The 25329-nt window shown below is 41.2% G+C and overlaps 1 protein-coding gene across 1 annotated transcript in view; it reads left to right on the forward strand.

Annotated features, from left to right (window-relative positions):
• The window catches only part of GABRA5 (gamma-aminobutyric acid type A receptor alpha5 subunit), a 53695-nt gene extending 29821 nt beyond the window's left edge, over positions 1 to 23874 (forward strand). Inside the window, exons 7-10 of the mRNA XM_017818477.1 lie at positions 13857 to 14000; positions 19782 to 19934; positions 21209 to 21420; positions 22350 to 23874. Coding sequence (XP_017673966.1) covers positions 13857 to 14000; positions 19782 to 19934; positions 21209 to 21420; positions 22350 to 22652 — 812 coding nt within the window. The 3' untranslated portion in view covers positions 22653 to 23874. The remainder of the gene's footprint in view (positions 1 to 13856; positions 14001 to 19781; positions 19935 to 21208; positions 21421 to 22349) is intronic.
• The last annotated feature ends 1455 nt before the right edge of the window (positions 23875 to 25329 follow it).

Genomic DNA, 25329 nt, shown 5'->3' on the forward strand with positions numbered 1-25329 from the left:
ATATTTCCTTATAATGCAGAGAAGGCACCGAGGTAAAAGCACCTACAGGGCATTTCTTGATTTTATGCTTCCCTCCATTAGCATCTGCAAGAGCTGCAGGAAAACTGCAAGGGTTAGAGGGAGAACTTCAAAACAGAATCCTTCTAAACAGACTCTAATTCTCTATTAGTAAAATGTGATAAAAAATGTATCCAGCCTTTCAAAACCTGTGTGTAAGAGTCTTGTGTAAGAATACAATTAAATGAATAAGAAATAAAGACAAATGTTAATTTTAAGAGACTTTGAAAAGGAGGAATGGCTCTTTGGAAGGTTTTCATAGGTTGTTCCCAGGGACAGCTGGAACTCCAGTCTCATGTGTGGAGGCAGAGCTTTTCTGTTACTCATCTCTTCAGATGGTCAGAAAAGGCTCCTGAGTCTATTGCTGAGAGCAGAGATAGGCAGCATAGCTTGTTGACTCTGCTGGGATGTGTTGTGCCTTTTTTCAGAAAGGACATGTGGAGAGGACCATGGAGGGTCTCTGTGAAGTGCTGAGTAGCAAAGTTCAAGACTAAGTTGTGACTTTGCAATTTAAGGCAAAAGCCTCCTAATATAGAATGGATAGTTTTGGTGATGTTCTGTTCAGTCATGTAACATCTTCCTTTACGTTTTCCTAAGGTTTATCACTGTGTCCTTAGACACCTCCATTGCAATGGACATCGAATGACTAAAATAAGGTGAAGTTATGTGAATACTAAAATATTTATTTCTAAGACACTCGATATATTTTTCTCCCTCTTCTAACCCCATATTACCACCAACTACTAACTACCACTTTAGTTGGAATACTTTTTCCCTAACTTTTAGCTGTTTAGAAGCTAGATCTCCAGACACAATAAAGAGATGCTTGTGGCAGCATCAGAAAGGCAGTCTAGACAACTAGCTTGAACCACCATTGTAGTTTTACTTAAATGAGTAGTTTTAATAGCTAGCTAGTAAAGCACAGGCATCTAGCCTGAACTAGTTTTCCATTCAACCTTTAGAATGAATGGAGGAGGTGGAGACCACCTAATGATATTGCTGTAATTTGCCTCTAGTTTCCTTGGAATTATGGACACATGACTTGTCATGGGACTGTGTTGTTTAAAAAATTAAATGTTATAGTGCAGAATGAACACAGTGATTTGGCCCACATCAAAAGCCTTGCATTGACAGCAAAGGCTTAGGGAATGGACAGGATGGATCTGTGACAATTTCAGATAGACAAATATGTCCCAGTTAGTCGTCTAGAATCCCTTTATGGCCACTGAAAGGAAGTCAGCACTTCTGCAGTTAGATTCATTAGAACTATTTTTGATACCAGCCTAAGGATAAGATGAATCATATTTTAGAAGTTCCTATTTTTCTGCACTGGTAGCTCAGAAGTAGATAAGTGTATGATACCCTAGTTGGTGTAACTTAGATGTCTATTTTTCTCTGCATTGCTACCTCAGAAATACAAAACCATACTTTGTTCAGAAGAAACAGTCACTGCTGTAGATTAGTTAGGTGTTATGTTATATTGGTGGTGAGCTTTTTTATCTCTCCTAGGGACTATTTTCACTGTTTCTGCTGGAAGTCCCATTTTTTAAAGGATCTTAATGAAACAGTCAGTAGGAATCTTCACTATGGGGACAACTATACCATTTCTGCAAGCATCTTTTATAAGCCAAGCTTATAAAAGTTTCTTTGGCATTGAGTGCAGTGGGTTAAAACAATAGATACTTAAGCCTTTTTACAGGTGTTGCAACATAGCCTGAAGTCATTTCAGATACACATGTATAGCAAGATAGACTCTTGTAGTCCAGCATTTTGGGCAGTCAGTGCTGCCAATAGTTCCATCCTTGTACTGAGTCCCACAGTCAGGGTGGAGCAACGCAGCCCAGAACTCCCGAAGAGCAGGATATTCATCAAGAGTGGTGCTTAAAATATTCAAGTATTCCAGACATCTAAGAAGCTTTCTGAACAGGAATCTACTTAGAAATTAAAACGTAGGGTTCTGGACCTGAACTGTGTGGTGTGGGTTTCTGCAGCAGTTGTTGTTATGGGACTCCAGTCTGCATCAGAACTTGCAAATGAATATGACTGTAAAATCTCACTTGTCTGGTAGGTTTCCCATAGAAAGGATACTTTTTAGTATGACAGAAGGGAAAAGGGCCCTTTTTAAAAGCTCTTTAAAATGTTCACATAGTCAGTTTTTCTTTGCCCATTACAGTGTACAGTGACACGCATTCAGGACTTTCTAGAAAAGGCTTGAGAAACTCTGCTAGTATACTCTTCAAGCATTTGCAGTTACTGTAGCTATTTAACTTTCCAAAGACTTTGTCATGTATACATGGTTACTGTTTTCCACTGAGCTAATTTAAAAAAATACATTAAAACAGCAGCATTCACTGTAGCCCACTCCCCTGGCTGAGTGATGGCTTACCTGCGGAATGGTGCCCAGCTCTGGGTCAGTCACCTCCTACTCTGCTCACCCATTTCTTAGAAGCCAATGAGTTTTTCCTGCTTAGGTTCATAGTGGAAAAAGGGACTCAGAAAGAACAATTGCTTGCACAGGGCGTTTGCCATGTGGTCCGAAAAAGCTGTTGTCTTCCCCATCTATCTTGCAGCCAGCACTAACCCCAGGCTGCAAACTCTGTCAACCTGCAGCAGCTGAGGGCTTGGCTCCCTACCAGCCCCTGCACAGGCAGGATTGTCCCTAATGAAGCCCATTTCTGTATGGTTAAGGACCTTCCTGGGGTGCCAGTGGCAGCTTTTGTAGCAGCTGCAGAGAGCCCCTTGAGCAGCCACCACTGGAAGCCTACGTGCTGCCTGCCCTGGGAGCAGGCTCCTCATCACAAGATGGCCCACATACGTCAAGCTTTTGGGGGTAGAAAAGGTCAACTGGTGGCATTTTTGAGTGCAAGGAAAGAGCAGTTCAGGCAGGGGGAAGAGTTGGTGTGGAGTTTTCAGCAGTGGGGTTTTTGTCTCATGAAAGAGGTCTAGACAGGATTGTGGTGGAGCGGCGTGGAGATCCAGGGTGCTTTGCTGATGGAACAAACATCAGCATGCATTTCCCACACTGGAGGTTTCAGCCTAAATTTAAAGTTTGCGCAACTTCCTGGTTACAGGACAGGAGTGATTGAATTTGAGTTGTCAGCAGTAGAAAATAACATGCTGAGACTCTGTGCTTAGTGTGCTTAAGCTTTCAAATGGCTCTTGAGTGCAAACCTGCAAAGGGATTGCTGGGCTCACAATGCCCCAAAAGGCAGCGCCAGGGCTTATGGTTGCCAGCCATGGGTTTATACCACTGGCAAATGGGATATTATTTGTAAATATGACAAGTGGCTAAATACTGCTCCACTGTTGTACAAGTGAGGTTTTTAATGTCTCATATTTTCTAAGGTGGCTGTTTTCATGGCTTGTAAGCATTTCATAAATGTTTCTGGAATCATTCTCATGATGCCAGTATGAGGTTGGAAGGTCTCTGCTGCCTGCATTTTGTAGGTGGGGATAAAGGAGGCAAAGAGCAATTACAGTCTCTTCTGAGCTAAGATAGAACGGTTCATTACTTGCTTTTATTGCCTCTGTCGTTATGGGTCCCTAGGTTCAATTAGAGTCTCCTAGTGCTACTGCAGTACATTAATGACAAAATTACGTGCCTGGGGTTTTGGGGGGAGGAAAAAAGCTCCAAGACACTGCTCAAACTTGGATTTCAGTTTCTAGTCTGGCAGGTCCTTTATGACACCTCAGTCTCTAGTGGGCCAGCACGTCCTTCCCCTGAATTGCACATTAGCCTCCTCTCCTACACAGAGAGCCAAGTTAGTCTAAGTTGTCATCTAGCACTGCTGCAGTCCCAGCCCAGCAAGTTTCTTCAAAGGAAATAGTTGTTTCATGTTGTCCCCCATGAAGAAACAAGACAGAAGGAGGAGTGGGAAGAGGGAAAGCCTGATAAGCCTTCTCTTTTTTTTTCTCCTTCTCCACTGAAAGAGTCCTCACGGCCAGTCTCTGCTAGCTAACCATTTTGCTGAAAACATCCCAGAGATAAATCTGTCAGCAAAGCTGGGATTCCTCCCTCCTAAATTTATATTTCTGTAAAGTAAATATATACAGCTGAGCTGATTGCTCTCACCCTCTTAGGGGAGAGAGGTAGATATTTTTAGGCTCAGGTTAATCTTCTCCTATTTTAGGAGGAGATTTACAGCTGATGGCTGTAAATAAGGAGATGTTTTATTTGTGCACAGAGAAGATGAGATCGTGAGCACCTTTGGATCTGGGTCTCCGTGACTGGGAGAGGACAGTTCCCAAAGAGGGGGTGTGTGCCTGAGTATTGTAGCATAAAGCAGGCAAAATGGCAGTGCCTCTGGTCAGCAACAGCTCACATTAGAGAGGCTCCTTGTATCCATCACTGAGGTTGGGCAGTTTGAACTGATGGCCTTGGGAGATTTTATCCCCTTCTCTTAAATACAAGCCTGCACTGCGTCCCATGGCAGGAGTCTATAATCCATCTTCTGAGTTTTAGATGACTGTACCTTTGGCGTAGGGAATAAGTTCTTGTGATTGCAATCTAGAAGCAGTATTAAAGTGTTTGAATAATAATGTTTCAGCTTGCTATCTCTACATACCTATTGATTACACGTTCTCACAGTGTTATTAATGTAGCAGTACTTCTGAGATTTGTAAATGTCTGAATTAAGGGACTGGATTCAGAAACAAAGATATATATTCAGCTCTGCCAATAGTTCCAATCAGTCTCAGCTGTTTTCAGGCCATACTGATTTATAAGTGAGGGTGCTTTGAATGGGAAAGCTCAGTAGATACACTAACTATGATGTTTGAGTTCCTGATGCCACTCAAGTGGGTGGGAAGAATGTCTGTAGATTGCGATGAGGTCACAATTTCATTCTGTGCTGTCAGTTATGGCCAAAAATACCATGTTTGTGAAGGTACCTTCCTCAACAACATCAAATATAGCATTTTCTAAAATTTACTCCACATTTTGCAAAAGAAGCTCCAGTGACACTCCTAAAGAACTGGTCAAATTAGCTTTGCTGATATAAAGTGGCAGCTTGCAAACTGAGTGGACCACTGCAATCAAGATTGCTCAGAGAGTAAAGGTACTATGCAAAATGACTAATGGTGTCAGCCATACTTTGGAGGATACTTTTGTTTGCCTTGCAAAAAGTAAATTAAATTTCTTTACATCTTTCTCATGACCATGCCGTTTTTCCTAATGAAGCATTTAATATAACTGCCTAATATTCTGATTGTAAATTCAAAGTTCATTAAATGTTAGTACAGCACTCAAACTGGCCAACTGACTTGGAATTACCATATTCCTGGCCTGGAAAGACCAACATAAGGTCAGAAACATCCCAGGATATTTTAAATATCATCCCAGCATATCCTACTGTTTTGTTGCTCTAGTCCTCGTACAGTGGATATTTTGACACATTCCATATGAAAAGCAGTTGTGTAGTCACCATTAAATGGTGATGTAAAATCAATTCTCAGGTTAGTTCTAGATTGAGACAGCTACCACTAAACTTGAAAATAAAGCAAGAAGTTTTATTGTAAATACCGACTGCAGTGAGACGAAGAAACTGGACGAGACAAAAGAAGGAAGCTATAACCTGATCCCTAACATCAGCTCTCAGATGACACCAAGGATTTTCGGAAGATGACCTGGTGCTGCTGGTACCTTGGAGCAGTGAATGTGTAACAGCCCCCCCATTTAGTCACCCCTTTCAGTCAGCTCATGACAGGCATCCCACAATGGCAGGTGGCAGAATTTAGTTGTCTACACCTACGTGTCTGTTTGCTGTTTGTCATGCTCCAGGCTGCCCTACGGAAAAACATTTTCTTTGCTCTTTTTTTTTTTTTTCCTTTTCTGAGTGAAGCCCTGCTATCCTGGGACACATCTCTGTTTGGTGTGCCATGCCTGGTTTTTAATGTCTATATGTCAGATTTCACAGCAAGCAGTCACTCCCACTTGTGATCCCAGTGCTTGGAAAATAGATGCACCCCTCTGATTGCTCCCCCATTGCCCTAGGGGCAAGCAGGATGCTCTCACCGGTGATACTGCCTGCATGGTGGCAAATACGGGCACCTCTTTAAGAGGCATCCCTCAAATTGCCGCACTGTCTTCACAATCATCCTTAGAAAACATTCTGTATTACTCTGCACAGCTCTTAGCTCAGTTCTGTTCTTAAATGGTGGAATAGCATCCTGTGAAGGGGCTATGTCTTACTGAATTATCAGGACAACTGTTCATTAGTATTTGTGTTACATGCATCATCAGTATGACTGTGATTTAGTGTACCAACTTGCAAATAGTCAATTTATTGTATTAAAGGAGTCAGCAAACTTGCCTGGCTAATTATGAATCACACCTCCAAAATCCCAAAGTAGCTTTCAGTCAAAAATTATAAGGATTTGGGTTTTTTTCCCCCTTGGCTTTATATTTTTGACCTTAAAGTTGGGTCATATTTAGACTTTTCTCCCATGAACTAGAACTTCTAAAATTGTGCAGGACCTCCCACCTGTTTCTTGCTTTGAAAAGCTTAAGAAAATGGATTTTGCAAAACGATGGGTCTCAGAGTGGATGTCACCTCTTCAGTTCTGTATGTTTCACCACCTCGGTGGGTACAGTCTGTGCTTCCATTTAATTTCCAAGCCACAGACACTTCTATCATATTTCTATTCCCACGTTTTCCTGAGGTGACTTATAAATTACATTCTGAAACAGAATCATTTTGATCTAACTTAGGGCTTTATTTCTTAGCAATGATCAGTAGAGTACATTAGTGTTGCTTAGTAGTGAAATCTCTCGAGACCTGTCTGGCACATTTTTCAGAACATCCTATTCTATTCCCTGCAGAATGTGACAAAAAGATCAAATAAAACTATGTGTTTGGAAAACATATAAAATACTACTTTTGTTACCAAGCTTTATTTTTATTTTAAATTCAGGAAGGACAGAAATTATAATTTTAGTATGACTGAACTTCCAGCTGCCCATTTCACAGCCGGTGGTGTCCTATAGTCTTTTATCATCAGTTTTCATACAAGAATTGTTCCAAGTTCATGAATAATTTCCTCCTTGGATGTCCTCTGCTGTTGGATCTAGATGATATCGTGTCGTTCAAAAAAAGTTTCATTCTGAGCATTTAACTTCTACTCACATCTGGAACACTGTGCCCCATTCTGAGCTTCCCAGTGGAAGGAAAATACAGACTGTGGAGAGAGTCCAGTGCAGGGCCACAACGATCACTTAAGGACCAGAGCACCTCTACTGTGAGGAGAGACCAAGAGACCTGTGACTGTTCATCCTGGAGAAGGGAAGGCTCAGAGGGTCCTCATCCATCTCTGTAAATACGGAAGGTGGGGGTTGGGAGGGTAGGCATGAAGAGCTGGGCTCTGCTCAGTGGTGCCCACTGGCAGAATAAGGCGCAGGGGGCATGAGTTAAAAAAGATTAAATTCCATCTGAACAGAAGAAAACATGCTTTTACTGTGAGGGTGACCAAACACTGGAACAGATTGGCTAGAAAGATTTGAATATCATGGAGATATTCAAAACCAGACTGGACATGGTTCTGGAAAACCTGCCTTTGGTGTCCCTGTCTGAGCAGGGTGTGGGACAGGATGATTTCCAGATATACCTGCCAGCCCAACCATTCTGTGACTCTGTGTTATGTGGATTTGTAGTCACGTGTATTTGTACACAATACACTTCTTGTCTGTGGCATGTATTTAAAATAATGCATGCTGTTTATTTCATATGCTGTAAACTCATGCCAGTTTAAATTATCAGTCTTAATTCTGATGATTTCAGGTCCCTAAAATAATTTCTACAACTCTAAAATTCTCTTAAGAACAGCGGAATTCATCATACAGTCTTTATTTTAGGCTCTTAATTATTTAATATGTGAATACATTTATCTTAGTGTTTAAATTGCTATTTTACATTAAAAACTTACTGTTATAAAAAGCTATTCCCCCTACATCTAGATCATGCATATTTAGTACCACGTCTTATTATTTTTATAGTTAAAATTACATTTTTACTAGATCTGTTTTCCACTTGTTGTCCCAATAGAGTGATCTCATTTGTACATTGATTCATTCTTATAAACTCAATTTAATGGGAAATTCCAATTACAGAGCTCAAATCTGGCCTGTTGACAGATGCTTTGTAATGGGCTACAAAGTATTTGTGCAAAAACCACAAGAAACCCAGCCTGACTCTTAGCATTCAAGCTGGTACATGATGGCTTAGTAGCAGTGCTGTTTTACTGCCTGCAGGAGTCTTTGAAAGGCTGTAAATCTGGATCACTGTTGAGTTATATAACAGCCTCTAAGTCAGTCAAATACATTAATGGTTAGATAAGATAGATATTTGTATGTGTATTCAGATTGCAATTAGAGTTTCTAAAAAAGCTGACAATTTATGCACATCTTTCCCAATCAACAGACTTTGATGGGGATTAGCAGTACTTCCAAGATTAGGCAGTCCGATGATCCTTGTGACATGTACTAAATGTCATGATGATAAAGGCTTGGAATGTAACTGCACAATTGTAATGAATAAAATAGAAAACAAGTCAAAAGTCATCTTTCTACAGTATGTCTCTAAGTTAATTCAGCCTCCAACTAGCATAATTATGAAAGAAAATTTTCAGCCATGGCTTGTGGATGAATGGTCTGTTTAATTGTGGAACAAAGCTCAAGCATGCCAGGTGGGCCCCCATACACACAGATCCCATGCTGTCCAGGTTGTCTTAACTTAATTATGCAGACACTGCTTTATGGCTTCTGTGGGTTTAGAGGGTGCTTTGGAGAGGGATTCTTTGTTCCTAAATTTTTTATGCCCTGTAATGCAGATATGAAAATCTATTGGCAGATATCAGTGGTGATTTTTTTTTCTGGGTTATAGCTTAAAAAAAAAAAATCAGTCCTAGAAATACCCACAGACTGGGTCCCACAGACTCAAAGTTTGGATTCATCCATCTGCATTTAGGTTTATTTGACATAAGGTGCAAAGAAACACTCTTTTTTTTTTCCTCCTGGATTTTATTCCAAATATGGAAGAAAGAAAGGCGAGAAGGAGGGTGTCTGTCAGTAGCCACAGGTGCCACCACTGCCCTGTGCTGGGGGCAGTGGCAGGACAAAACTCCCTGCTTGTGGGTTGCTTTTTGAATGGAAGATGCTACACTGCTCACACTGTTTGATTTGCAAATGAAAACAGGTCACTCCTCAATGCCGAGGCCAATGGCAGGGATTCTCCAGGTCTTACCAACTAACTGCTCTGCTTTGCTAGACTTTTTTTTAATGTATATCTTCTCTTTGGCTGTGGTCTCTCCTCTGCCCACTGTTCATATGCCCACTGGCATAAGAAAGACCATGTCATGCTTTCCTTGTGAGACATACAGGAACAGGAAGAGTGTGGGAGAAGAGCAAGGGACCTCTTTACCATTTTTATATTGTGCGGTGTGTGTTGGATGCGAGAATGCAGAAAAATAAATCTGCTCATCAATAAATAGATATGAGAAGAAATTACTTCTTTCATCATCCTGGTAGGTGATAAGCCTGTAGCAATTTATCAGCTGTCCACTAGAAATAAATGTCTGTTGTCATTTTCTCACATTTAATAACATTATAATTCTCTGTAATTTTAGCTGTTCATCTCAACTGCTACCCTTTTTCTTTCTTCTTTTTGAAAGAGTGAGCTTAGAAGAGAAAGGATAGTTTAACAAGGCTTCCTCCTTTCTTTGCCAAGCCAGCAAAATTATTGTAAACACCAAATTAATTATTTGGATTCATTAATCCAGAAGATGCCCACTTGCTTAAAGTAGAATAAACACCAAGCAGTCTCACTTGGATGTTCAGTGGCTTTGAATTTGAGCTTGCTTTTACAACACTACCAGCATTATTGTCTCAGCTTGCTGTCCCAGAGCCACTACTACATTTTCCTATCACCCTCTGGGAGATGTCCCTACCCTGTGTGCCAGGTAGAGGAGATGAGGGCCATATTTCCTTATCATGAGTAAACCTTTCCTATAATTCTAGACAGCACAAGCTGAAGTTCTTTAGTCCTTCAGCAAGCATGGCTAGTAGGCAACCTACTGGAAGCTTTGTTTAAGTGGAAGGGGGTTTTTACACAGTTTGATAGACAGTGAATAATACCATCTCTCCATTAGCATCTGTTCTACCCCAATAGGAAATTAACATTATTCTAGACTACACCTACACTTTCATCTTTCAATATGACTGGGCCTAATTATACTGCAGGGGTAATCAGCAGCAGAGCTGGAGCTTCTGGTTGTTGAGTTTGGGATAACTGGAGTTTGAGGCTTCTGGGAAGACATGGCAGAAGGTTTGCAGTAGGAAGACAAATACCTGCTAAAAGTAGGTTATCTCCCTTATCTAGAGATAGATAAGAAAGAAAAGATATAGTCTGTGGTGCAGCTGCCACACCAAGGTACACGGGATGGCTTTTTCCTGTCAGAACATGGCCTATAGTAAGAAAAGGAGGCACTAAGTCAAAAATCTTATATTAGAGCTTCTTAAAACATTTGCATGAAAGATAGATGAGGATCATGCCATATATGTGATCCATCACAATAGAATGTCTCTAGAATGGGGTAAATTCATGCTATTCCTAATGTGACAGACTTCTCTTGTGGAGGTAAAATCACTGTGGGTTGCACTGGTTTAGGTTGGGCTCTGTAGGAACACATCTGTTATCCTGTTGTGTCTTAAAGCCCTCTATGTGCCCTTGCACAAGAATCTCTTCCAGCTAGGCTATTCTCCCCTCTCCCATAGATACTCTAGTCCTGGCCAAGCAGTGGTGAAACTCTCTGTCTTGCAATAGTTATTTTTGTGTGAGAAAGACGCTACAGGCTAGAGCCTTCCTCCCAGGCAGGGACTGGCCTCATCTTGTGCTCTTGCCTGCCTGAGTGCTATCTCTTCACACCAGCTGGCCTGGGATGGGTAACCTCCCTTCCCTGGCATAGTTTTGAAAGAAAACAGCCTCATGAAGTATTGCTTGAGCCTATCTGTGAGATCTGGATGGAGTTTTGGCACCTTCTGGCCTCTGTTTGAATTGCAGATTTTTTTTTACAAGAGGAATTGCTGGGCTTTTCCAGAGTAGGAGCCTCCAACCCTGTACTGGTTCATGTATTTCAATAACCAGTAAACCCTGCAATTTAAAGCAGAGGCACTGCTGGGAGGACGCTCCCAGGACAAATCTAATTATCCCAGTGGCTGTGATCATTGCAGAAACAGAGAACTGCTGAGGTGGGATACTTCTGGATAACCCCAGAAAAAAAAATTCAGTGCTGGAGGTTTTTGCATAGAAAGTAACACAGCTAAAAATCAAATTCTCTAACAATCCCAAATTTGCCTAAATAAATCCCACATTCACTGGGAATATCAGCACATGAACAACATATACCAGACACGCATTTAAAAAAGGAGGCCTTTCTGCATCACATTTTTAAACGAACCCAACTCCTCCGGCTTGCCTTCTCCAGATCTGGCTTTGAAATTATTTACAGCATGTTGTGAGCTTGTAATCATCTCTGAGATAAAGCATCTCAGCTCTAAAGGGAAGCTGAAATTTTTGTGATGCAAATATTTTGAAATAGGGAAGCCATTCCTTCTTAGCCATTCATAGCAGATCATGACATGTAATTACAGTAATTTTACTGCAGAGCTACATAAGGAAGGCATGTGGGCAGTCCTGCATGGCTAACAAGGGATGAAGGACTTGTAGATCCTCAACTTCCAAACCCTGGATCAGCTCCAGCCCTGAACACAGCAATTGTCAGATATGTGACAAAAAAAATTTCAACTCACCATTATCATCCTAGTGACAGTAGTCCATATTTTTTTTCCTCAGGTTATCCACAGTGCAATTACCCACCCCCCACCTAGTTAGGAAATTGTGCCCTGTTCTTCATCTGAATCTGCCTGGAACAATCTTTCAGACACCTTTTGTTATAGTACAAGAGATTCATCCTGGTTTTAGATTTCTGTATGCAAGTATCTATACTCAGAGCTTGAGCCACATCTCAGCTTCTTGTCAGTGAGCTGAATAAGTTGAGCTCCTTAAGTTTCAAATCATGACTTATTTTCCAGTCCTGGAGATATTTGTAACCCTCTTTTGAATTCTCTCCCTCTCTCTGTCCTCATTATTTCTATGTATTTTCTGAGGTGTGGATGAATAGCCATAAACAGTTAGACCAAAGGTGTATCTAGCCTAGTGTTCGCTCTCCCACATATGGCACAGTAACATTAATAACAGTGTAAAAAGGTGCTGCTTTCTTCCCTGCTGCCTGGTCCAGCATTCGAGTGATGTGAAGCTCATTGTCCTACACACATGTGCTCTTAGCCTGAACCAGGATCACTTGCAGTTTTCTGCTTGACATTCCTTGTTGTATGGATCCAGGGATCACATTAGCATATTTCTTCCCCTTGCAGTGCCTCAGAAGCTCACGTTGACCCACTGTCTGTAAATTTTTTTAAGTCCTCCATGGAGCTGCAGCTTTCCAAGACAGCTTACTAGCTCTAGCAAACAAAACACACTGTCTGATGGAGCCAGTACACATGATCCTTCAAGCTAACCTCCTGCCCTTATCTGGAAAGCCACCATGTATTGTCTCCTGTGCTAGGATACCAGTTTTTCCAGAAAGAAACATTCTGCATCTCCACATTAAAGAGTGCAGAAGGTGAGATATTAGTATTTGACTTCAGACCACTTCCAAGCCTACCTGCTTTTCACCTCATATTAGGAGAGTAAGCCTTTCCTGCTTTCCAGAGATTTTAGCTTGCAGGAATGTGACTTGCAAACTTTCAATGATAGAGCTGTTCTAAAAAGTGTGAGAGCTATTTGTAGTAAATAAAATACATTTAAATGTATAGTCAGCTCTTGGATTTTTTGAGACAATCAGCAGAGAAGGCTTAAAAACTAAAAGCAGCTTGACTGTCCTTCTAAAAGAAAACTGAGATTTCTTTATAATACTCTAATCACTGTAGGTGTTAGGACATGAAAAGTTATGGCAGCATTATAGAGGAAGGAATGAGTTGGCAGTACTGCCCCCACCTTTATTTCCTAGGACTTCTAAATGTACATGAGAGAAATCACATTCAAATCTCCAGGTGTGCAGGTGTTTCTACACCACCACCCATTTGCTCTGGTATGCACAGACCCCCTCCTCCCCCCCCCATTCTTGCTATCCTTCATGCATTCTCACCCCTGTATCCTGTGTCTGCTCTTCAGCATCACAGGCACAGGCAGACATATTCCAGCTCCCTTTATCTACAGCCATCATGCAAGACCTACCCCCTCACCCACAAATACATATTCCAAAATCAGCGCATATACACCAGACCCTGCACTTGCACACTTAGAATGCATTTAGAATTTTATACTGGAGACATGAAAAGACACACGGGGTCCCTGTTTGCCAGGCACTCAAGGTGCCTGAATCTTTTTGAGGGGGAGCTTCAGCAAAATGCCTTTTGCAGCTTGCTGGGGTTTGGAAGCCACCAGCTAGGTGCGTATAGGTCTGAGCTGCTCTTTTCCAAATTGAGTGGTTGTGATAGATTATATTTATACCTCCACTGTTCCAGCCATTCACAAACCATCCCACACATCTCTTATATTAGAAGGCTTCTACCTAATATTTTTTGAGCTGGGCATATGGGACCATGATTATATCATCTTTATTTGTTTTTCTCCATTCACTCTCGCTCCTCCATTACTCTCTCTCCCTGCCGATACCATTTAAGGATCCACTAAAATATTACACAGTGGTTTTTACTCATCACCATCTTTTTTCCTCCTTTTTGGCAGATGCTTACCCCAATTCTGAAGTGATCTATGTGTGGACTAACAGCACCACAACGTCTGTGGTGGTGGCCGAAGATGGCTCACGACTTAACCAGTACCACCTGATGGGACAAACTGTAGGAACCGAAAACATCAGTACCAGTACAGGTACAGAGAATATTTCCATCCCATGGCTGCTAATAGATGGAGTGGGAGGGGAGATCCACAGGCTCTGGTTATTTTGCAACAAGGCTAGAGAAGTATGCGTGGGATGTGGAGCGTTAGTGAGATCCTGTGCAGGTTCATGGTCACTTAGCAGAGACACTTAAACACTGAGAGGATTATGTGCTGGCTCTTAGGTACATTGCAAGTCTGTTGCTAAAGATGCATCCAAGCCCCTGCTATTTACAGGAGTGCCAGAGAAGCTGCACGCAGCTTCTTGGCGATCGCCTTTACTAAGGCTGCCGGTGCTATTGCTGGCTTATTTTCTCGGGGGAGGAACCACCCCGGGAGGCAAACACCACCCACGCATTTGATCCGTTTCAATCATCGCTTTAAAATGATTGCCTGATGAGACCGCGGGGGGGAGGGGAAGGAGGAGGGAGGAAGGGAATAGGGAATGGAGGGTCAAGTGGGGGCTGTGGCTTGGCGTGGCTCTGCAGCGTGTCCAGGGGACCACGTGGCTGGAGAGGAGGTGCAAACCCCGAGGATCCCCATTCCCTCCGAGGCTGCAAGTGGAGGTGCCAGATGTGGCAGCATTAGGGAAGCAAAGAAGCTTTAATCCCAGGCCGGGCATCCACGTGAGCCATGCCCCCCTGCTTCTTAAGGCTCCCACGCAAGGGCAGCCCTGGGTGTGCATTGGTGCGGGGGGGGGGGGGGGGGGTGTCACTCCCGAGGGGGTCGAGGCCGGGACAGAGATCACGTGCGCTCAGCAGGACGGGAGCTTAACCAGGTTACACAATGCACTCAACTGGAGAGCATTAGTGGCATCCATCGGGGCAGGGAAGAGGGGGAATGAAATAGCCTGCTATGAAGGGAAGGTTGGGGAAAGGAGCAGCCTGTGACAGACAACATGGCTGGGAGCAATTCCTGCAGGAAAAGCCCAACAGAGTCTGCTGCTGATACATTGTATGCCTGGTGAAAAATGATGGGCAGAGTTGTAGAGGACAAAGCATAGATTGAATTAAGAACCTGTTAGTATCTGCAGGAAATGTAGGAGTTGTGAAAACAGGTACACGTACACTTGCACACAAAGTTAGCTGGACCGAAACATGAAAATGCATAAATCTTTGTGCTCCAGACAGCAAAAAAAGAGGGAGCATCTGAGCTTGCCGCTTATGCTTCAAACAGGACACAAAGTGAGGGAAGGCTTGCCATGGGCAGCCACTAAACACAACTGCCATCTCCATCCTATAGACCTTCATCCCCTCCCTTGCACATTGCAGGAGACACAAAGCTGCTGCTAAAGCAAAGATACCTAAAGTCAAGAGAAGCATGTAGACAGAGTGGTCACTTCTGCAGGAAAAGAATGAGTATGCTATCTCCCATGAAAGAGTAAAGACACTTTTTTCCTTACCAGTTCACCATCATAGCCGCGTTGTTTTCTGCAATGAATGGCAGCTCCCCTCTCGCCTTCATTGTTGCCAAGAAAAAGATCCAAAGGATGTACTGGAGCATCTCCTACAAGCTCGTCCTGCTCCTCAGAGCAAGAAAACCATCCAGCCCAGGCAGTGAGTGCTCCAGTGTGTCAGCTCCAGGCCACTTCCAGTTTGCCGCTTTGCCTGTGAAAGCTCCTTGTACTCCTCAGCCCAAGGAAACAGACATATCCCAAAGTTTCTGCACAGTAAACACCTCCCTCATGTATTTAAGATTTATGCTAATAAATGCTTGGTTTCCAACGTCAAGATTTTATATTAATGTCCTGGGTTACATCTGGGCTGGCTGGATTCTGATTGCAGGGTGGATCACAAAGAGCAGGACACAGATTGTAACCGAGGATTAGCAAAATACAAAAATCCGATTTTGCACAGGGAAAGCATCAGTCAGCGATGGATTTTCTGGACTTCATCAAGCTCGTAGGAGGCCAGTAATCAGCATTACTTACGAATGGCCGTTGAAAGCATTTCTTCCTTCTATTGAATTGTTGAATGTGGAAAAGAAAAACCAAAAAGCTATTGCATAAATCCAAGTGCTTGGATCTTTTGTGGCTTTTATGACACACAAGTCAAACTACAGAGCTCTTGCTGTTGCATAGACAAAATGTTTGTGGATGTCATGGGTCATTTATGCTCTTCTTTCTAGCAGACTCTTTTTTTTAAATGGAAATGCCGGACCTGCACCAATCCCTTGAGATTCTGCTGATTTTGTAGGCAAGCTGCTAAGTTTGGCTAGCTTCTCAGAAAAAAGTATCCTGGCATTCCTAATTCATCAGCCAGTCTTGAAATTTGGAACATTTTAGCCATGCCACAGAAAACAGCTCTGACATGTGCCACCTGTTTGATTTTTTTGGCTGTTTGTTGTATTTTATGGGGTGTTTTTGTTGTTGGGTTTTTGGTTTGTTTCTTTTTTTTGTGCTAACGTCCCCAAATGTCATTCCACCAAAAGAGAAGATATTTGACTACTCACACTGCTTCCAACAGATCCAACATCTGTTATATCCTGGTGGTACAAGTGCTGAAAACAATCAGATATGAGATTTGAGTCCAAGTGAATCTTGCTGCTTTCCACTAATGGTTGCCCAATCGTGTTCCCATACTCAGAATCTCTCATAGATAACTCAGGATCTGCAGTATTACAAAACAAAAGATAAACCCACTTCTTTTATATTCTGCGAGCTGGAACCTGAGCTCTGTAATATCCAAAGCCTAAACAATAAAAGAATCGTTCAACTCTTCATTTTGCCCCAAATAAATCTGATTTTTTCTGGAGATCAGTCGTTCTTCTGCATCACTATAAAAAAATCACATGGATTTTTCATGGGCCAAAATGTTCTGGATGTCAGCGTAGTCAGGGAGGTGGTGTCACAGACCTAATTTCAGGATCCTGCTAGAACAGCCATTAATAGACTCGAGTTCAGATATATCCAATAAACAAAAAAGACTGGGGTCTTGTCCAGCCTCATTAAAGTACTTGATTGAATCTCAGCATAATGACAATGGAAGAATGTGTGTAAGATCCTGGAAAATTTGTAAGCACAGTCTTCAGAACTCCCTCAACTAGATACTAAAAAAATACTGTAGCAGCTTTTAAAGCACAAAAAACCCCTTAAGACCAGCAGTACTGTAGCATAGCTCTGTGAAGAAATGCAGTCATTCCTGCTCTAGGGCTTTTCATTAGTACTAGATTTGTTATAGTTTAATAACAATAGTTTGTTTTCTGCAATGTTGAGTGGACCCCATCAGGAAAAGGATTCTCTTTTAAGTGCTACATAAACCTATAACAAAAATTAGCTCTTGCTCAAGAAAGCTTATGGTCTAAGGATAAACAGTGGCCTTACAGAAGTAAAAGGGAGCTCTGCCGCTCCAACAGGGCCAGTATCTTGTTCTAAATAAACAAAGGCCAACTCAGACAGCTTTTAGCTTTACTTTAAGCAGTGGTCCCAAGACATTAAAAACCAAGCTGTGGGATTTTCTTAAGCTTCAAATCTGCTGGGGGAAGTATTCCTAGTATAGGCATTTTTGAAAAGGATAGCATGGGAAATCAGAGAAGATATTAGCTGGAAGACGAGCAAGTGCAAAATCAAAGTGCTATCATTTCAGTGGAGATGAGGGCTTTGATAGGTTAAAGAAAACGATAAGGTAAAAATCAGCTGTGGAGAGGCATCAACATGTAGGCATTCCTTTTCTGCATTTTAAAAAGGAAAAAAAGGGGTCCTGTACTGCTGCTAAGCTGTGTAGATTTTTTTTTATTATTATTCCAGCTCTGAAAGCATACTGTCAAAATCGATAATACACATCGTCACTCTGTTGCAAGCAGGCAAACAGTGCAGTAGCAACTGAGAAACAGATTACAGGCACAGAGACCCTGCTGACTCTTGTCATATTTTAGGGGTAATCCACAAACTAGATACTCCTAAATAAAGAGCAAGTGGGTTTCCTCCTGAGACCATTGCATGTTCAGCATCCCTGGTTCAAAATTACACTAAATGGAAGGGAATTAGGTGACGCTTCACAGGGGTTTTCTCCCCAGTTTCACAGCATTCCCTGTCCTTCTTCATATCACTCTTCAGGGAACCATTTCACCAGAAAATCAGACTCCAGAGAATGACATAAAGATTGAGGCAGAATGTCAGTTAAGGTATTTCTGTGTTTTTTCAGTCTTTCTGTCTAAAATCCTCAGCATGAACAAGGTCTGTAAAATGGATCCAGAATAGCAGAGCTCCTGTAGCATAACATATCAGTGCAGCTATACCTGCAAAAACCCTTTCACTGTAAACCTGTTCTCTGCTAATTAGCCATATTGTCGCTTAGAAATAATCTGCCAGATCTAATTACTTAGCAATGCTGGCCACAGCTCAACTCAGGCTATTCACTCAAGACAGAATCAGTCTATTGTATATTTTCCTTTTGTGACTGGTCTATAGAGACTAACAGTCAAGTCTTGTAACAGAGATTATGGATATATTTGTTTTGTTCTTGGAGGACAATATATATTTCAGAACAGCCATTACTATGATTAATCAGTACCCAACTGAATGATGCATGCTGTTAAATTAATTTTATATCAGTGTGAGTGGACAACTGTTAGGGCTTGAAGGGTTGTGTTGTTTTTTATTCTTACATTTTGTTTTTACTCTTATTTTTTCTAGGCAAATAGTAGCATGCTTTTAGCTGCTTTAGGGCATGCTTTAGGGCTTTGGGGAGCAGTTACCATCATGAATAGCCTGGAAAATGATGTGGTTTTCCAGGAACTTGTCTGAAAGAACTGGGGACAGTAACCATCAGCAATAGCCTTCAGTAACAACTATATGGTTTTCCAGGAACAGTCTGAAAGAGCAGGTTAAGTTTTGATTTTTTTCTGAAACATTAGGGAAGGTGACAGCTGGTCTGTTGATTTTGGAGTGCATTTTTTAGGCTTTAACTGAAATTCAGAGGAGCTGATAAAAGACAAATTAAGGCAATGCTGTGAATTTGGCATATAAAAAAGATATGGAATTTAGCACTGCTGTGGCAGCTTTCAGTGAACTCTCTATTCAGGCAGTACAGTATTCATTGTACAGGTGAACAAGACATGACACAATGTCTATCCAAAACCAGATTATTTTTCCAGAGGCTAAAGTGTACCAGATTCTAGGAAAACTGTATGCACTAGAGGGACTTTTTCTTTTTTTTTTTTTTTTGTCCTGGAGGAGTAATCTGAAGGGTTTGGGTACTCAGATCAGTAAGACATCCCAGAATCCATATGCAAAGTGGCAATTTTTGCAGCAGATACTGGGACAGGCAATGCCTAAAGTGTGGTGCAGAAGGTGTCCAGACACATTTTTATTCTTGAAAACTGATGGCTTGGCAGTAACAGTTGCCCTAATGAGGTTAAGTCCTGCTGCTAAATCAGGTTTCTAACAGTAGAGAGCCTTAATTGTTACTATGGTATGAGAGTTTGTCAGAATGGGTCAAAAATAGGCAGGGCTGAGGCAGTGGCAGCAAGCCAGATTTTTTAAGCCTGTGTACATCACAGCATTCTAGTTGCATAGGAGGACTGCAGCTTTTCAGTGTAGTAGAAGCAGTCAGTCATTGTCTTCTGCTTCTGGGGAGTCAATGTGAAGACTATGAGGATTTAGCAGCACCTCTGTCTCAAGTCTTGGTTTTCCACAGTGCAGAAATCCAGACATTTTTCATGCAATTAAGAATGGCTGAGTGGTATCCTTAAACAGGGGGTTGTAGCTGGCCTCCTTAAGTCCCTGATTGGTAAACCTTCTTTGTTTTACCCACATGCACATTTTTCTTCTTCTAGGTGAATATACTATTATGACAGCCCATTTTCATCTGAAAAGAAAAATTGGTTATTTTGTCATCCAAACATATCTTCCTTGCATTATGACTGTGATCTTATCACAAGTGTCGTTTTGGCTAAACAGAGAATCTGTCCCTGCTAGGACTGTCTTTGGTGAGTATCCCCCTCTCTCCTAGAACACAGATAGGATTGGTCTGGCTTGTGGAAGTGATTTGCTGTAACAAAACCACAGTTCACTAATGTTTATTTCTGCTTGAGATGTTGTAGACGTTTCCTTGTTCTCTTCCAGTTCAAACTCAAAATCCATTTAAAAACAGGGCTTTTTTCCACAAAGTTATGACAGAAATTGGTCAAGAATCAATTACATGAAAGTTAAGGACAGAAGACAGAAGAATCAGATTGGTGTGATTTGTGTTGGGTTTTTTCCACTTGGGTAAAATACTGGATGGTTTAGAACAAAAAGACATACAGATTATCATATTTAGTCTATACTCTAGCTAAGCATTTGAAACAGATTTCACTTCAAGACATTTTATCTCTGTTGTAGGATGTTTATCTGGGAAAACCATGCAGAGGTTAATTAGTGACAATTATCTCTATTGCCATCAAACAAATTAATACGAATTTGCATTTAGAAAATGTATATATACTAAAGAAATTGTTATGGAAAAAACCTTTGGGGTGTCATTAATTTACTTGTTTTATCACTAGAAGATTGCAGAAAATAAGCACTCTCTTAAGTGAAGGTTGATGAAATACAAAATTTTCACTAGATGAAAAATGAGGGGAGTGGGAACAGTTTATTACATAAAACTTTGTTCACCTGTCCTTAAACAAGTCATTTTTTGTACAAACCTACTGAAATCAGTTGGCAGCTTTGATCAAACATCAGTTCAGCAAGTTGTATGGGGAGAATGCAGGTAACAGCATCCCTTTGCTGACCGAGGGTACCCATTCTAGATTTACAAAGGTGTAACTGAGAGTTGAATTTTGTACTCTTGGGGAAATCTTCCCACAGATGAAAGTAGTGGCAGCTTTGTCAATTACTGGCCTATGGGAAAGGAGGAGCTATGGTCAGGGAAACCAATAACAGTCAACAATTTCATACCTGCAATCTCTGTGTAAGGAAACAAACTAAGTAATCCCACTTTATTCTGACTGTTAAAAACGCTGGGCTTGTGTTACCCTAAAAATACTTATTTAAATACACTATAGCTAGAGATAACCAGAACCCCAGAGGATTAAATATTTAAGGGTAGAGGCTTTCATTTTTTTTCTTACTCTTTCGGACCATAATATGCAAACAGAGATTGACTTCATGTGGGCTTCTTAGGTATCTTGCATTGGGACCTGCTCATAGCTCATCAGTGATCCCATAGAGCTTAGGAAACTGATCTCTGCCTCTTTTATTTTTTCCTTCTTTGCAGGAGTAACAACAGTCCTCACCATGACCACCTTAAGTATCAGTGCCCGTAACTCTTTGCCAAAAGTGGCCTACGCTACTGCAATGGACTGGTTTATAGCTGTTTGCTATGCCTTTGTATTTTCTGCATTGATTGAATTTGCAACAGTCAATTATTTCACCAAGAGGAGTTGGGCATGGGATGGCAAAAAAGCCCAGGAAGCTGCGAAAATCAAGGTGCTTAGCTTAGATTTTTTAAATACCTAAAATAAAAAGCAGGTACTCAACATAGTTCAAATAACTGAATAGGCAGTTTTCAGGTTCTTCATGAAAAAGTTAAACTACCTCATGACATACTTTCACCTCCCTATAGAGGAAAATTTGCAAGGAAATATGACACCTTCTCTTCATGGAGATAGACTACTAGTCTCTATCATCTGTATGAAGAGGACTTTTTACAGAAGGATATTGGGCATTGAGTCCATGTGGCATGGGATTTCAGTGACCAGACTTCTGCTAATAGCAGACTTATACTATGAAACATATCTCTACAGAGCCCTCCCTCTGTCCTCCTAAATAAATGGCAAAGCTCAATGGAGCCAGGGCTCCACCACAGTATCCCCACCAAAAAAGGGACAAAAGAGCTGTTCTGTGAAAAGACAAACTGTTGAATTTCATGCTGAAATGAAACCTTTGGAATAGGACTGACTCTTAATAAATCATCTCCTAGAGAGAGCTTGTACCCGCAGGCATCCCAGAAGAGCCATACAAAGAGACAAGCTGGCAGGGGCAATGAGCCCTTCCCCACACTCTTTGCTGCAGCCAGGGAAGTGAGATTCACGTCTTGTCAGCTGCCCATGGGGCAGCAACCTCTGCAGGTGCAGGACTGCATCGCCCTGAAAAAAGGAGCTGCTAATGCACATGCCAGGTGGGATGCTGGTCCAGCCAGTCAGTCTCAGCTTACTCTGATGTCAGGGAAAGTTTCACCTGACTAAAGGGCTACAAAATCAAGGCAAAACCATCTGTTTGGTAGTCAAAGTCAGAATAGCCAACAGGCTCTTATTAGCATGATTGATTATGGTGCTTAGCTTTTTCGGTTAATATCTTGAGAACATATTTCCATTTTCTGTTTACGTGGTCTAAAATATTTGTTCTTTACACTGCAGAAAAAAGAGCGCAACTTGTTGGGAAATAAATCAACTAATACTTACACAACTGGGAAGATGACCCCTGCACCAAACATGCCAAAGGACTCAGCCCCATCTGTCATCTCAAACACTACATCTGCTCCAGTGAAGTCTGCAGAAGAAAAGCCTGCTGAAAGCAAAAAGACTTACAACAGCATCAGTAAGATTGACAAAATGTCACGGATAATTTTTCCAGTGCTGTTTGGAACTTTTAACTTAGTTTACTGGGCTACATATTTGAATAGGGAGCCTGTAATTAAAGGTGCCAATTCTCCAAAATAAACTGAAGTACTCTGAATCCACATGTGAGCCATACTTACAAAGCAGATGCTACCAAGGAAAATTTGAGATCCAGATGACTTTCTACACATTTGGGCAATATTCTTCAGGAAGTTTTTTGCATGTTTAATAATATGTACAAATAATATTGCCTTGATTGTTTCTACATGTAACCTCAGATGTTTTGGAGACGATTATATTACTTACAGCAATTGATCTTTATAAAAGATCAGAAGACATTGAACATGGCTTCTTTGCTGCTGAGTATCTTGCATTGATAGTTTACAAATAAAATAAGTTATATTTTTTAACTGTTCAAGTGTACTACATATCGTGGTTTTTATACTTCAGATGTACAGTCATTCAAATATAAGCTTAACCTATATTTTACAGAAGAGCTCTACTGTTGTCATCTGATAAGTTACTGAGTAACGCCAGTTGTAAATGTGCCAAATTATTAAGTGTAGGGCTATGTTTGAGCACCTTTACTAGTTACAGGCAGTGCATTGCTGCACAGATAAAACTGCTCAGCCCAATTTTCATTGGAAGTTAAAAACAATATCATAAATCCTAATGGGACTATGCAGATTTTCACTGCTTGAGACTCTAGCTTGCACTGAAATAACATAGGGAGCAGGATGCTACTTGTGTAAATAAAGTGGTGGAATCTTGCACTTAAATGAAAAGGTTTGTTTGGATTTTGCATTCCAAGAAATTTTGTCTAACGATTCTCAGTATTTATTCCAAAAATTAAGAGTTATATTGCATGAAATTAACATAGATTAGGAACATACTTGTGCAAATAAAACTTTTAACAACAGCAGTAGACATTTTTATCAGGGTAAAGTAAATGATGTTTGGACATTTTCCCCAGAAGAAGATTGTGTTATATTAGCAGAGATTATGCTGCAGTAATTATTACTTGTTTCCCACAGCAGAAACCAATCAGCCAACACTAAGGGGTGTAATCAGAAAAAAAGATGTACTTCATGACAGCAAGGTGTTTCAGTGACAATATTGGCAGAAAGGTCTTTGTACTGTCCATCTGAAACTTTTCTATAAAACGCCTTGCTGCTGACAATGTGTTTTGCTTTCACAATGAATGAGAAAATGCAGTCTGAGTTTTCAGCTCTTTCCTCCTTGGCATCCTTTAATTGTTCCAGAAGCTTTTGTATTTAAATCTTAATGTTTAAATAAAAAATGCATTCAACATTTGATTGCAAAATGTCGTTCTTATACTGGTTATCTTTTTAGAAAGACCAAAACGTCACACCACGGGAGCTGAAGAATTAACTGGAAAGCACACAAGCGTGCACTTGTGCACACACATCACGTAACATGTTTACATGACATGTGCACGTGACACATCCTCTCTGTTACCCAGAAAGGAACGTCTTGAGTGAAGACAGTGGATCGAATTATTTCAGAATTAGGTTCTGTCTTGCTATGGAGCATCACTCCTGTGATCTTTTTGGGACAGAGAGGAGAGCTTGTGCTTCACTTTGAAATGAGGGTCTGATCTGGGACTGGGTAGCTGTCTAGGCTTCTTATGTGTGTTCTCTTCAACCCTTTCATTCCCAAACATTTTCATTGCCAAGAAAAAATCTCATACATCTATTCCTTTTTGAAGCTTTTTGTTTGATGCTGTGGAATGAGAAATTTGCAAATTCTCAGTGGCAATGGAGAAGCCATGGGATTGGGCAGATGACTGTATACTGATAAAGAGGAGAAAGGCAGGAACGTGCACATCTATTCAGTGCTATCCTGAGCCAAGGTGAGGATGTGGATCTCTGTTTTCATGTAGGCTTCCCATGTGTCTTTGAGCAGCCGCAGACTTCCTTGTTCATCGTCCCTTTGAGGGGAATCCCTTTGGCCCTTTGGGGATCAAAAATAGTGAAAAATTTCAGTGCCTACTGGGAGGCAAAACTTTATATAAAGTCCCATGACTATTTCTTGAGATGAGAACCTCAGAGAATTTCATGACTGAGTTTCACGAATGAGAAACTCAGAGCCATCCTAACAGCATCTTCTCCTGGGCAATTCGTCTGTCCCAGAGGGTTTCTGTGCTTTATTTGCTTATACCCAAATCTGACTCATACTCTGTATGGCTCAGTAGGATTTTCTGGTCTCTGTTGCAGGACTCGGTACCAGGACCTCTAACTCTGATCTATTTTACTTACGTGGAAAGTCTCATCTTCAACGAGTACAGATCTACCTGCAAACAGCAGAGTAGTATGGCCACAGGATCAGGTCATTTGCTTTATTATAGTATACAATTTGTCGGTGTTTACTGGTTATATAGAGGACCTGATATGCCAAAGGCATATGGCACCACAGGCATTCTGTAAAAAATCACTTCCAGTTGTATTGACTGTCTCTTTCTATGTTTGAAGGTAAAGGTGGAAAATAATGATTAGAGCTCATTCTGTTAATGTGGACTTGCTAAATGAGGTTGAAGTTTCCTAATCCTTGCTGAGAACTGAAGTGATAGAAGAAGAGGAAGCCACCTTGCAATGTGTACTTGTGCAGGAACACTAGATGTTGTCCCATAGTTTGGAAGATGCTTCAGTAAACCAACAGATTCCAGACTGGAACACTTAAATGCCACTGCCTCGCATTGCACAATACCTACAAATTTAAATCTCTCCACAGTCAGTGAACTGTTTGTGTGGGAGACCAT

The sequence above is a fragment of the Lepidothrix coronata genome, unplaced genomic scaffold (genome assembly GCF_001604755.1).
Source record: "Lepidothrix coronata isolate B3197 unplaced genomic scaffold, Lepidothrix_coronata-1.0 Scaffold68, whole genome shotgun sequence".
NCBI classification, from domain to species: Eukaryota; Metazoa; Chordata; class Aves; order Passeriformes; family Pipridae; genus Lepidothrix; species Lepidothrix coronata.